Source organism: Hydra vulgaris, chromosome 10 (genome assembly GCF_038396675.1).
Source record: "Hydra vulgaris chromosome 10, alternate assembly HydraT2T_AEP".
In the NCBI taxonomy this organism is placed as follows: Eukaryota; Metazoa; Cnidaria; class Hydrozoa; order Anthoathecata; family Hydridae; genus Hydra; species Hydra vulgaris.
In genome coordinates, this window is record NC_088929.1 from 22,722,367 (window position 1) to 22,737,508 (window position 15,142).

General features: G+C 27.6%; 1 protein-coding gene across 1 annotated transcript in view; it reads right to left on the reverse strand.

Moving 5' to 3' along the window:
* The window catches only part of LOC100215402 (calcium/calmodulin-dependent protein kinase kinase 2), a 40,871-nt gene that overhangs the window by 17,414 nt on the left and 8,315 nt on the right, over nucleotides 1–15,142 (reverse strand). The window contains exons 4-11 of the mRNA XM_065807536.1: nucleotides 12,868–13,174; nucleotides 12,747–12,791; nucleotides 2,194–2,247; nucleotides 1,256–1,307; nucleotides 872–975; nucleotides 689–725; nucleotides 174–195; nucleotides 8–96 (exon numbers count right to left, since the gene is read on the reverse strand). Coding sequence (XP_065663608.1) covers nucleotides 8–96; nucleotides 174–195; nucleotides 689–725; nucleotides 872–975; nucleotides 1,256–1,307; nucleotides 2,194–2,247; nucleotides 12,747–12,791; nucleotides 12,868–13,174 — 710 coding nt within the window. The remainder of the gene's footprint in view (nucleotides 1–7; nucleotides 97–173; nucleotides 196–688; nucleotides 726–871; nucleotides 976–1,255; nucleotides 1,308–2,193; nucleotides 2,248–12,746; nucleotides 12,792–12,867; nucleotides 13,175–15,142) is intronic.

The following is a 15,142-nucleotide window of genomic DNA, read 5'->3' on the forward strand; positions in this document are numbered from 1 at the left end:
TACTTACAATATTCTATTCCCAAAACTAAATCACGAAAGTATTGTCTGGCTTTTTCTTCTGTTATCACACTTTCACTTGGTACTTCCATAACAACTCTAACAATATGCATTAGATTTTAAGTTTAAAATAAATACTTTTTATTAAAAAAATAAAACAAAAAATTCATTCTTACCCATTCTTTATTAGTTCAAACACTATTAAAAATAAAAAAAACAAATTTAATAAAAATTATGTTTATGCAAATGTTTTATAGGTCATGATGGGAAAAACAATAAACAATGTAATAATAACGACAACATCTCACTATTTTTGGTCCTCACAATTTCACATCTGGATCTCCTCACTATTTGCAGTAATCTGTGAATTATTTTTTTAATTTTCAACTTTCATTGTATTTTGTTTTTAAAAAGAAAGTTCGGAATAATTTTAAAATAAAATACTTTAACCATAAATCTTTTTTTATGTTTTTAATTAAAATTTTACTTGATATTATTTTCACTTGAAATTTTTTGTCACATAAAATATCAAATATATACATAGTATATATTTGATACCAACTCCAGCTTTCTAATATTAAAAAAAATTGTGTTTAATACCACAAATTTCAATATAATTTTCCCTTCTTGACAGTAAATAATTAAAATGTTAAGATTAAAATCAATTACACTATATAAAAACAGACAATACCCATATAAACATTATCAACTTGGGTGTCTTCTATAACCTAACAAAAAAAAAAAAAAAATACAAAATAGGACTTTAATTAAGTGGTTTTTTAAAAAAGTTTATTTTAATACGCCACGAAAAACAAATTTTATATGAAATTTCTGAAATAAACATTTTAATTTTTGAAAAGTTTCAAAATTTTACTTCAATCAACTTGACAACATTTGGATGATCCATCTTTTTTAAAATAGCAATTTCTCTATTAAGTGGAGCCAATGGATTATTTTTTGTAGCTCTTGGATTTCGGGCTATAAATTTGATGTTTTTTTTTTTTTATCAGATACTAATGTGTTATCAATATTTATCAATAAATACAGTTAAAAATGTATTATCAATAATTATACAGTTAAAAATGTGTTATCAATAATTGTACAGTTAAAAGTGTGTTTGAATAATTGCTCAGATAAAAATATTTTTTACTGTAAATAAAAATATTTTTTACTTTTAAATAAAAAATGAGGTTGAAAAAAATTATCTTTATACAAATAGTTTAAACAGTAAAAAGTTTTGAAATCATATAAAAATTACCCATCAAGCCATTCTTTCTCATCAATCTTTTTTTGCTGATTATCTTCATTGCCTACAAAGAAAAAATCTACGTCTGAGTATAATTTTCTCAAAAGATAAAAGACAAATTTTCTCTAATTAAATTATAACAAATAAATCAATTTATCAACAACTTGTAATATAAAAGTAAAATGCCTAATGTGTTTTCTACGGCATTAAATATTTTACTAGATTTGGCAATTATGACTACAACAAAAATGTATTCATAATTGCCTGATAAGCCTCAAAATAAATCTCAAGGTGTTTTTAAATTAATTCAAAATATTTGTGTAATTTATTTTAAAATGTGATAGTGACTAAAATATTTATAAATCTTTTTTTTTTTAATGTTATTCATCTCCCTTTTGTGGTTACAACCCTCTCTTATGTTATTCATCTCCACTTTTTGTGGTTACAACCCTCTTTCAACTCTTAAACTCCTATACAGGAATCTTGAAGAAAAAGGCTGCTGCACAGAGAAACAAGTTGAGCACAGTTCAACCAGGGATGCGGTGGGGATCCAACTAGAAACTTCTCACTTATGAAGCAAGCACTTTACCAATAAACCACTACCGCATGTTGTTCTAGTGATTTACCTACTACACTTCCATAACATGAGGTAGTGGTGTTACACTACCACTAGACCACTAACACATTATGTTATAGTAAACCATGGAGATTTTCATTAAAAAAATTTTTTGCCTTTTTTTTACAAATGTAAAATATTTAAAAAAAAAAAATTTTACATTTGTAAAAAAAAATCTTAATTACACAAAATACTCTCTGGTTAACAAAGCTTTATGAAGTTTTATGAAGCTTTATAATTTTATTTAAACTTTTTCTTTTTAAATAATTAAATTAAGTAATCCAAAATAAAAATTAAACAAGAAGCATGTTTTGTTAAATCAAAACGTACGTACATAAAAACAGTTGTCTTTGTGACATAAACACTTGAAAACTGAACCAAATGAACCCTAAACAAATAAAAACTTAAAGACTATACATGAGTGTGTGTGTGTGTGTGTGTGTGCGTGTATATCTATATCTATATATATATATATAGATATATATATATATATATATATATACACACATATATATACACATATATATATATATTCACACACACATATATATATATATATATATATATATTCATATACATATATATATACAGTGGCGAGCAAAATAATAGGTGTGAACCAAAAAATTAACAAATACGAGAATATCTTTGAAACAAATAAAATAAAAATTTTTATTAGAACTTTTATTTTATTACATAAATAAACAGAAATTAATAAAAATTAAGTTATTAAATATATATAATATATTTTAATTTAAAAAAAATAAGTTCCACACCGAGCAAAATAATAGGTGTAAAATAAAAAATAAAGATGGAAGTCAATAGGGTTGCAAATTACTAATATTTTGTTGCATACCCTTTATATTTTAATACTTCCGTGCATCTTGACGGCATTGAATCCACTAGTTTTCTGCAAACTTCTACAGGAATGCTGTACCAAGCCTCCTGGAGCATCATCCACAGTTCATTTCTATTTTTTAAATTTTGTCCAGAAATTTTAAGTTTTAACTGCCTCCAAAAATTTTCAATAGGATTTAGATCCGGTGACTGAGGTGGCCATTCTAAAACTTTTACATTATTGGTCGTAAACCACTCTTTCGCAGCTTTGGATGGATGCCAAATTATCGGCATATTTTCTTCGGCAAATGGCAACATGACATTATTTAGTATGTCTACATATGTATATTGGGTCATAATATCTTTGATCCAAAAAAGTGGCCCCACACCGTACCAGGAAAAGCAACCCCACACCATTATATTTCCTCCTCCGTGTTTCACTGTTTTCGCAGTGAAGCGAGGTGAAAGTTCTTGCTTTGATGGTCTTCTTACATACTGTTTTCCATCAGAATTAAATAAATTAATCTTAGTTTTATCACTCCACAAAATATTACGCCATTTTTTGGTCATATCTGGTCCCCGCCAAGCAATATGATTTTTTGCAAAAATTTTTCTTTTCATAATGTTCTTTCTACCAAGTAATGGTACTTTCCTCGGAGTTCGAGCTGGCAACTTACTTTCTAAAAGCCTTCTTCTAACTGTCCAAACACTAATATTTTCATTAATTTCATTTAAAATTTTTGTTGCTAGCTTGAATGGGTCTTTTTTTGAAATAATTGTAATGTGATCATCCGTACGCTGACACGTTTTGTGTGGTCTTCCTCTATTCTCACGTGATTTTTCTGGTTTTAAGGCATTTGTAACTTTATTTTGAGAACATCCCATCGTAACTGAAATTTCCTTGTAAGTTTTTCCTTGTTTTCTTAAATTTCTAATAAGATTTTTTTCTATCGCTGTGCAATGCTTTCCTCGTCCCATTTTATATCTTATTCTAATTCAATACAAATATGATATGTTATTATTTTATATAAGTTGCATAAATATTGACCTTACCTTTATATCAACAACAAATAAAAATAACAAAATGTTTTTAATCCTACAGCAAACAGGTTAAAATAAACACACACCTATTATTTTGCTCCACCAAATTTGTAGGTTAAATATATAAATAGGGTATTCCCCTCGTAAATTTGTAAGAAATTGGAAATATACTGCTCTCTATTATAATAAAATAAGCATATGTGTAGCAATTAGTTCCTAGATGACACTTTATAAAATATACTGTAAAATATCAATTTAAGTGAAATTTATTATTCACACCTATTATTTTGCTCGCCACTGTATATATATACATATATATATACATATGTATATATGTACATATTTATATATATACATATATATACATATATATATATATACATATACATATATATATATTTATATGTATATATATATATATATATATATATATACATATATATATATATATATATATATATATATATATATATATATATATATATACATATATAGTGTGTGTGGATATATATATATAGATACAGATAGAGCAGGTCCAACTACTTTTATAATGCATTTTTTAACCTTGTTTAGAAGAGAAAGAGCATCATTAAAAGAACCAGCCTAAATATGAAAATCATATTCCAGAAAGGGACGAATAAGAGATATGTCAAGGTAGAGAATGGAATCAGGAGTAAGAAAATGGCAAGATAAAGAGAAGCAACCTTAGCAATACTAATTTAGCAATCAATTGTTTATATGATTCCATGAAAGGTCAGTCGTAAAGGATAGTCCAAGAAGATGTAAAGAAGAGGACTCAGTGAGAGGGTTGCCATTCATTAATATAGAAATGTCGACAATATTGCAAAAGTTGTTTGCTGTAAATAACTGATTTTTTTTTTAGTTAAAATTCACAAGCTACTGCAACCCCCGATCTGTTACAGGAGTGAGATCAGGTTCAAGATCGGCTGACTGTTCTAAGCGATTGAAGTTGTTTTTTTGAAAAGAATGAAAAAATGATTATGATTAGATATAGCAGCTCCACAAGAAGATGAAAACCATGGAGCAGAATGAAGCTTGACTTGGAACCAACAAGAAGGAATAAAAGTTTGAATTCCTGCCTGAATCCAGGAAGTTACGTAGGAGGCACATTTATTTGCTGAGAGTGAAAAGACCCCAAAGACCATCACAAAGAAAATCACAAAAAGAATCCCAAACAGCTTTAGGGTAGTAGTAAGTAGTGCGATGATAAGGTGAGTTCAAAAAAGAAGTACGAGACTTAAAGAAAAAAAACAAACCTAAAAGACTTAAAGAGATCACTTTATGGTCAGAATCACCTAAGGGAAATAAAGGAGAAACTGAAAACAAGCAAGGATCAGGAATAGAAGCCACAATGTTAACTATCTGAGTAAACAATTGAGAATTTTTTTGTAAATACCTTCATTTTCAACAAGGTTGCAATTAACAACAATTAACAGACAACTTGAAAGATTGCAAATTACATTAATCAGGAAAACAAGATAAAGGGAGCAATTTCCAAAGAATTGATGTTCAAATAAATAAACTAGACGAATTAGAGTTTTTGGAGCACTTAGGAACAGCACAGTAAAAGTATGAGACTTTATTAAATGGCGAGTAACACGAGAACGAATTTTAATAGATGGTACTAGAGATGCAATCTCTTAAGAGCAGCACTCAATTTATAGAATATTTATAGAGTATTTATAGAAAAGAGAAAGAGAAGCAATGTTACAACAATGTGACAAAAGTTGAAGGTTGGCTGCAAGAGCAGATCCAACTATGTTTACAATGTGTTTTTGCACCTTGTCTAAAAAGAGAAAGAGCATCATTCCTTCTAATGAACATTCAGCTCCAGATATAGCAACAGTATTCCATACAAGGACAGATTTGAAATTTGTAGAGAAAGAATAGAATCAGGAGAAATAAAGTGGATAGTATGATAAACAGATACAACCCTAGCAGATGCTAATTTTGCAATGGATTTAATATATGGTTTCCATGAAAGATTGGAAGTAAGAATTAATCCAAGAAGATGGAGGGTAGATGACTCATCAAGTACATTACTGTTGATAAATATAGGAAGGTCTAGATTATTGGGATAACGATTAGCTGAAAAAATTGAGTTATATCTAAGTTAAAGTTTACCAGCCACTAAGAGCCCCATGCTGTAGCAAAAGTGAGATACTTTTCAAGCTCATATGCCCCCTCAAAAAATCAGAGAGTGTTGGCTTCTTATCAAGACAAGAATAAATGGTAGTATCATCAACGTACAATGCCACCTTAGATGTGAGAATTTCTGGGAGATCGTTAATGTAAAATAAAAAAAGTATGAAGCCAAGGATAGAACCTTGGGGAACCGCTAAAGTTACAGGAAATGAAGAAGAGTGCTGTCCACTGAGGACAACTTTTATACTACGATTGGTAAGGAAAGATTCAATAGTCTTAAAGATGTCACCTGATACACCATAAGAAGAGAGTTTATGAAGAAGATCAGTATGCCAAACTTAAAATGCAGAAAAGCTTACGGAGAAGACCAGCATTCCAAAAGAAATGCAGAAGTTATAGGCTTTAGTGCCAGTAGGGTTAGTGGTGTTAAAGCCAAGCCATTCAATGCAATGAGCATTTAAGTCACCAATGACAACAATATTGGCAAAGTAGTCAAGATGGTACATGTAAAAAAAAAAAATTCTAAATTTTATGTGGAAATTCTAATTTACAGATGTGTTCTATATATCTTATGAAGTTAAAAAACCTTTATGGGCCATTTAAAAACTGCTTATAACTTCATTTAAAGACATAAATAGTACAAACTAAATGAAGAGATTCCATCTTTAAACTTCTGCCATCTTGTTTATAAATTAATTGCAGGGGGTTAATAATTTTTAAAATAAAATGTTTAGTTTTGTTTTCTTAAATAAACAAAATAAAAAATTTCTGAAGTTTATTTAAAAAAAATTGTGTTCTTGGTGTAGTTAAGGCGATTTACAAATTATTCAAATTTTTTTATTTGGAATTAGTATGGTTTTATCAGCGCATTATGTCGAAACAAGAGCTTTAAATGGTATAATTTTTTTTGCTTCAGGTTTTTTTAATATTTAAAGAAACTTTTCTTTTTTTTATATAATTTTCAAAACCTTTTTACTACCCGTAATAGTGAATCTAAAAAACACCATTTTGGAGTCTTTAGATCAATTCTGCTCATCAGTGGATTCATGAATTTAGTTGAAGTCTTTTGAAAAAGCTCCTTAATTTACTATTGATCCTAGTTCTAATTGGTTTTGACGTATATTAACTATATATAGTTGTCAAAACACAATATTTTTTATCAATTTTCACAAAAATACTAGAACTCCGAACAAGAAAGAACTTATAATTAGGAAAAATTGCCAATAAACAATCAGAACAGATCATATTGCTAAACTATAATGTTGATTTCAACTAAAACACGTATTTACTTAAAACCTTATTAAAATTTGGACAAGCGATTGTGATTTTAAGATTTAAAAGAAAAAAAAATCTTTGGTCTGGGTTTTTTTGCTATAAACATTTATATTTTATCATAAAATTTATCATTTTAATTTATTTCATAATTCACAGACTTGATCATTTAACGGAAATATGTCGTAGTCAACAAGATGTATAATGGAAATATGTCGTAGTCATACAGATGCTATAATATTTTTAAATTGCCTTAACTATTGTGAGTTCTTCATTTTTTTCTTAATAATGTACTATAATCAAAAAATATTTTAATGGTATAATCTGAAAATGCAACCATTCCCGTTTTGTATTTACTCGAAAAAATTTTAACAGTTTTAAAACTGCTTATTAAAAAAAAAATGTTTATTTATTGTTATCCAAAAAATGTTGAGTGAATATAAAATGCAGTGTCTAGTTGTTAAAAAAAAAAAAGTAAAAATGCTTGCATATTTTATCTAGAAAAATTTGGGGAGTGGGTTAGATGCGGGGTTTAGGGTATGCATCCCTCACCCACCACAATAATATGAATGTCTTTAAATTTCAAAGAATTCAATAACTTTATTTTTTTAAGTAGACAAAAAACCTTTATTTGTCAACCTTGTAACCTTACACCTTCTCCTCACAAAAAATAACTGTATCCGTTATTAAAAATAATATTCAGAAAGATCATTAATAGCATGGATTTGTCAATAATTTGGTTTTTTTTTATTATATTCACACTGGACAAGATGGCTATAGCCATTATTGATGCTCTAAATACGTTTTACTTGGGTTAAATACAAAATGAAAAACTGGGTCAAAGAAATTGATTAAATATTTCAATAAATTTTATATGATGAAGTAAATTCTTTAAAGACAACACTTTAATAAAATGCAATGTAATATCAAAATTTAAAAAAAGTTTCTGCCCTTCTGTTCTCCAACCCTCAAGATTCGTGATTTCGTTTGGGACAAAAATGACATAAATCTTGAAGCATTGTAGGAACCTCTATACACATTACCAACGACATTTTTATTCAGGTCAAATACATAATAACCGTGTAAATCAAAGAATTACAAGAAGTAGAGAAAGATTCTTTAAAGCCATTGAAAATAAGTTGCTGCTGTGTGTCAAGCATGATCGGGAAGAACCAGATGACCTATATCATTTAAACGCAATATTAAATTAAGTTACACTAAGTTACTGGTAGTGTCAGAGCTGGGTGTCACTTGGACTTTGCTATGTCATTTTTCTGATTGCATCTCAAGTTGGATGGGACCTACCTACCTAATTACATTTAAGAAGACACCAGAAGATATACACACTATCGACTCAATGCCTACCAACTTGAGCACAGTGCTTGAAGTTCTGCTTCATTTAAAAGCTAAAGCTGAAAACCTTGGTCTCTCAGAAACTGACGCTGTAATCAAGCTATATATTTTTATTTTTTCAACTTGTTTATTTTTAGCTGTTTTTATTAAGAGGTTTAGTGATGCAGGATAACAAGACTGGATAATTGAAGCTGATATATCTGATTAGTGATTTCTTAATTTCTTACTTAAAATTTCATGACATTGTATTACGTAGCAAATATTGCAGCTGATTATTTTTTACTAATTAAGAAAAAAGTGCTAAATACATTTTTTTTACTGATGAGACAGTCTAAAGAGTACAAACCTTATATATACATGCAAAAAAAAAACGTACAACTTTTCTATTATTTTAGTGACATCTTCAAATGAGACCTTCGAGCCCAATAACTACTAACCTGTTGAAAATCTGCTCATAAGTTATTGATATCTTTTATTTAGAATGACGTTACCTAACATTTGACATAAATATTTATTTTTAAATTCAATTTTCGAAAAAAATTTATAGCATGACATCATCAGTACCAACTAAGGCCCCAAATTTGGCTCTTAAGCATTTTCAAATGCCCTGTAAAGTTTTTCTCATTCAGGACACCAACCTTGAACTACTTAATTAGTTTTTGTAACATCATTACCACAAACAAATTACACATAGCATCCTGACTAGAGGGTTAAAGAGAAAGGGCATGATCAATTTGATCAGAAATTACATCTAAAAGAGAGCAGTTTGGGAAGAAGGAGAAAGATAAATAGCAAAGAGAAAGGTGAATGAGTGAAGAGATGCTAAGCGAAATCACATAAAAGAATGGTCAAAGGATTCGAAACTGATTTTATGATAAATAGGTGAGTTAATGCAAATCTATATTTATGAGTATGAATTTTGCAAGAGGTAAAATTCAACTTTTTTTTTTGTTGTTAATTCACCTCTCCAAGGCCGAGAAAGCCACTACAGAGGAGGAGGCTACTCACTTGTGGTTATAACCCTCTCTCAACTTTATAACTCCGAAACATGAACCTTGATGAACAAGGCCACTATGCAGAGAAACAAGTTGATCAAATTCCATCAAATCTTCCATCAACAAATGATGGAAGGTTGCTTTGCAGACCACAAACATTTGTAAAAAATATATTAAAACAGTTAGGTGGTGGGGATGGTTTTTTAATTTTAACATTTTGGGTTACTTTCGCCATGATTTAAGTTTAAAAAAAACTTGACTAGAGAGCATGGCCTTCTAAGCAATGAGCTATGCAATTGGCTCAGTCCTGTTAATTAACCCTACACCATAGCAAGGGCTCCTTATGTGGCCTTGACAATGCGTACAAAAAGCATTAACAGGGACACCATTCATGTGCAACATGGCACTGTCAATACTCTGATAATTTGCAGCTGTTGATGGAATCAGCCTCTCTGAGACTTACCACAGAGTTCAAGAAACCTTACTACCAGCCAGCCTCAAAACCATTAAACTGAGTTTTAGAGCTGTACCCTCATTAGGAGATAACAGAAGAAGTTGCAAAGCCACTATCAAGGAGGTACAAGCAAAAACTAATGAGTAGAGCCTAGAAGATCTAGCATTCATTACCATAGGCAGAAAAAAATGTAACACGAGTTCACATTTATGCCAGCCTAATAGATGAAGAAGGGGTTTTTATATGGTTAGCAGAATTTTTCTGCTTACCCCTAAAGTCTTTGCCTACAAGGCCTCCTACAAGACAGCAGCTGGATGCAGTTAACATCTACCCAAGATGAGTAATTTTTTTGAGACACCATCTCAAGCCTTTACTCAACCAAGAGCCCCAAGGCAGGGGATTTTTAAGTCGGAGTTTGTTTCTCCTAGCCTTTGCCTAAAAAAGCACACTCTACAAGGAAGCAGGGCATGGAGCAGGTATTTTGGATTACATGATAACAGTAGCAGGGTGATCATGATGATCATGATGATTCTGAACCTGACCTGACCTGGAGTAGTTAAAAGGAGTTACTTCCCATTAACAGTACTTTAAGTACTGTTTATGGGAACTTTACAGTGTGACCTCAGTAACTAGTTAGTTATTGAGGTCACACTGTATCAAAGATTTAAACAGAACACAAACATACATAAAGTAACTTATGAGTGAGTAAACATTGCGCCAGAGGTTCAGATAGAACACAAATATACTTATATAACTAATAGAAAACTACATTTATATTTATATATATGGCCAATTCCACAGCTGAAAATGAAAAAGTAATCAAATTTTATTCTCCACTTTTTATCACCTTTTAGCTAATGAATATTGATGTAGACACATGAAAGTTTATTCAAAATATACCTTTAAAATTATTTTATTTAAGTCGTTTTTATGAAAGTTATAGTTTTAAACATTGTCATGTCACCCTATATTTGTCAATTTTTAATCCTTTCCCTCCTGTCACAATCACATATACCTGCACCCCCTCTCCCTCCTAAACTGTGATAGCAGTTTTTACGTCGAAAATATTTTTAACGATTTAAATGTAGATACTTTGCAGCATTTTAAAAATTCAACCTAATGAAAAAAGTGTAAAATTTTTAACTAACTAAAAGATTTTCTTATTTAAATGACTTAATGATTTTATTATTTAATGACTTATTTTCTTACTTAATAACTTAAAACTGTGTTTTATGAACATACATTAAAATTTGAAGATTGTCTTCATTAATTATTTAATTAATTTTTAATTTTTTTGTTTTACATTACATTGTTCAGATTTAGCTTATAACAAGTTTCCCCCAAGTTTGTTTTTGAAAAAAAACAATGTCATCTAGTAACTGTTATCATGTTAGAATGGACTGTTTTAATAAAGTCAAATTATGTGAGCTTGTAGGTTTGTATGTATTGTTTGTTTGTATCTTTTTTTGAATACTTTAATAAAGTAGATATTTCTGAAATTTATTTTTTTGGTATATCTTTAAACTTTTTCATTTTTAGACAAAAGCTCAAAATTTTGAAATCAAAATATCTACTTAATCTAAATTTAAAAGTCAGAAAAACATAAAACATAAAGAAAAAAACAATTTGCTGCAACCGTGCTTTTGTGCATATAACAATTTTGCATAGAATACACAAAAATTCATTTTTTGTAAGTTTTTATATATTCAATTAGATATTAATTTTATATATTATATATATTCTAGCTTATAATGCTAAAGATTGGTGCCACAATTCTTTAAAAATGTTCCAACTTCAAAAACAATTTAATTAGCTTATGTTAATATTTAAAACTTAAACCTTAAGGGATGTAGGGGTAGAAATAAATGTATTTATTTAAAATCCATGTTTATCTATAGCATATATAAATCAGCAAATGGTTACTCATTTTGCTTATCTTTACAGCATACAACTTTTTCAGAAAAAGAAGAAAAAGACTAAGAATAATGAGAGAAAAGATTGTTGCCCCAGTCCAAACCCTCAGTCAATATACCGGCACTCATTTACAGCAGCAGGCTATAACATAGTCAATGTATGTACTGAAAATCTTGGCAGCAGGCTTCTTCAGTATGATGAATATATATATATATATATATATATATATATATATATATATATATATATATATATATATATATATATATATATATATATATATATATATATATATATATATATATATATATATATATATATATATATATATATATATATATACTCTAGTAATCAACTACGATTCTTAGAACTCTAGTAATAGGTCTGAACATCTGAAAAATATCTAAAAATTGATTGCTTCAAAAATTTTGGTGAAAATATAAAAATAATGTAGTTTTTTTTAGTAAACAGTGCTCAATACAAAAGTAGAGCAATCAAATATTAGAACACTAATTAAATAATTACAATTAAATTTGAAACATGACTTAGAGTTTCATACTTTATGTGATCATGGGACATTACAAACAACCATAAGAACAACAATATTATAAACAAAAATACAATACAATGTTAGCTTAAATAGCTTTAAAGTTGCAGATAATTTGTTTTTGCGGCAGCATTTTGCAAATAAGTATGTTTCATAAGCATTCACAAAAAAAAAACTATAATAGTTTAAAATAACATATTAAATTTTACAAAAGGTTTATAAAGGTTAGATAATATAAAATTTGCAATACTTATACATTTGATATTTGCGATATGTAATATCCGAATAACTATAATATTTCATCAACTCACCCTTCCTATTTCTTCCATTAATTGATAACAGTTTACTTGGTCAGCCTTCATAACAACAAAAAATAGAATAATAAAGCAAAATTGAAACAAAAAATTGATGAATTAAAAGTTAGATTAAAACCTCTAAAACATGTATTGCATTTTCTCGGGTTGGTATTCTTTTCTTTCTTTTGCTGACTTTGAGATTCTCTTTTGAATAACTTCGTTTTGATTCTTGCACTTCTTTACGAGTCAATGGGATTTTACTATCACATAAAAGGTTTGCTGTTCCTACACTAGACTTCATTTGTAAATCTCCATGAGAACAACTAACACGACTTAATGGTTTAACTGCATTTGAATCAAAATGATCTTCATTTGATAACTTCAATTCATGATTTTCAGTATAACAGTTATCTTTCATCTCATTTAAAGGACTGATTGTTGTCCTATAATCATTTAAAACAATTTATTCCATATAATTTATGCTATATATTTTAAAGTAAAAAATAACTTATAATATCAATAATTTAATGCATATAACTTATAACATAGATTAGGGCCTTTATAACAAAATTTTTGAAAAAAATCTGTTCCCACCCCCTAAATGTGTTCTATATAATACAAAAACACTAGGTTTTTAAAATTAAAAATTTTTTTTTAAGGGGTCAAGACTATTAAACATTGAGCAGGTCCCTAATATTATTTTAAAAAATCTTCAAAAGTATGTCAACCTGGTACTCAAAAGAAGCAAAATTTTTAGCAAAAAACTTTTTTATGCAATAAAATGTATAGTTTTTAGTAAAATGTAGATTTTTTAATAATATTAGGGACCCGTCCGATGTTTATGGATCTTGAGCAACTCCTTAAATTATTTTTCAAAAAGTTTTAAACCTATTTTTTTTGTATTATATAGAACACATTTAGGGGGTGGAAGCAGATTTTTTTCAAAAATATTGTTTTAAAGGCCACCCTAACGTAGATGGCCTTTTATAATAACAGACCTTGATATACAATAAAGTTGTGTGACTGAAGACCAATTTTCATATTTTAGCTTTAAAATTTTATTTTAAAAATTTTTGAAAAATAACCTAAAAAAGCACATTGACATTCCCATGAACACCCTTATTTAATGGTCAATATTTTATTTAAAAATTTATGCTATGCCAAATAATTTATAACATAATTTATGCAATAGAAATACATTTTTTAAATAGAAATAGCATTTATTAAATATAGACACAAACACAAAAAACAAACTAACCAACTATTTGACTTGTTGTCTTTTTTTTTCTTTTTTTTTCTTTCGTTATATTTTATATTGACACTATTAATTGCATAAATACATGCATACTTACAAATACTGCAAATTCTTTTATTTTACCTTTTACAAACTTTTAAAACATATAGCTTTTTTAAAATTTTTAACATATAAAGCTTTTCAAAAATATAGCAAAAATATATAGCATATCAAACTTTTAAAATATATAGCATATCAAAAAGCATTAAATAATTTATTAGGCATTAAAAAATCAATTTTGAGAAACAATTTACTATTATATAGATCATTTTTTAATTAAAAAAAAAACATTTATTACTGATAATGCCATATAAGTTCTGATTTTGTATTAAAAGGAATTATAAGCATTATTACAAGATATAATTTCATTATTTAACTTTATACAATAACATACAATAACTTATTTTTTTAAAACTAAATAAGCTTATTGAAATACAAAATCAAATAACAAAAACTTATACAAAAAATAAAACTAGTATAAAACTATCTACATCTGCAATCATTTGGCATCTGTTTCAATATATATATATATATATATATATATATATATATATATATATATATATATATATATATATATATATATATATATATATATATATATATATATATATATATATATAAATATTACAACAATTCTTTTATTAATTAGTTTATTTTAAAAAATACATGCTTATAAACTTTCAAAAAAAATCATCGGAAGTATTTTTTTTATTGTTGCCTGATTTTAATTTTTTTAAACAAGAAATTGAACTATATACATTTTAACATTTAGTCACTGTTGTAATGAATTTTATTATAATAATATGAGAAGTATCAACTAAAACAATGTTTTTGGTTGTGGAGATGTTTTTTCATATAAAAACAAACATTACCATTGAATTACTGTTGTAATGAATTTTTTTATATTTAAATGGGAAGTATCAATTAAAACAATGTTTTGGTTGTGGAGATGTTTTTCATATGGTAACAAATTTTTATCATTTCTAAAATGAAGGAAAAAAAAAGATGAAATAAACTACATGCTGACAAGTGTATATAGAATATATTTTATATATAGAATAATTGTCTGTTGTTTAGTATAATCAGTTGTAAAACCAGTTTTTTTCAATAAAAT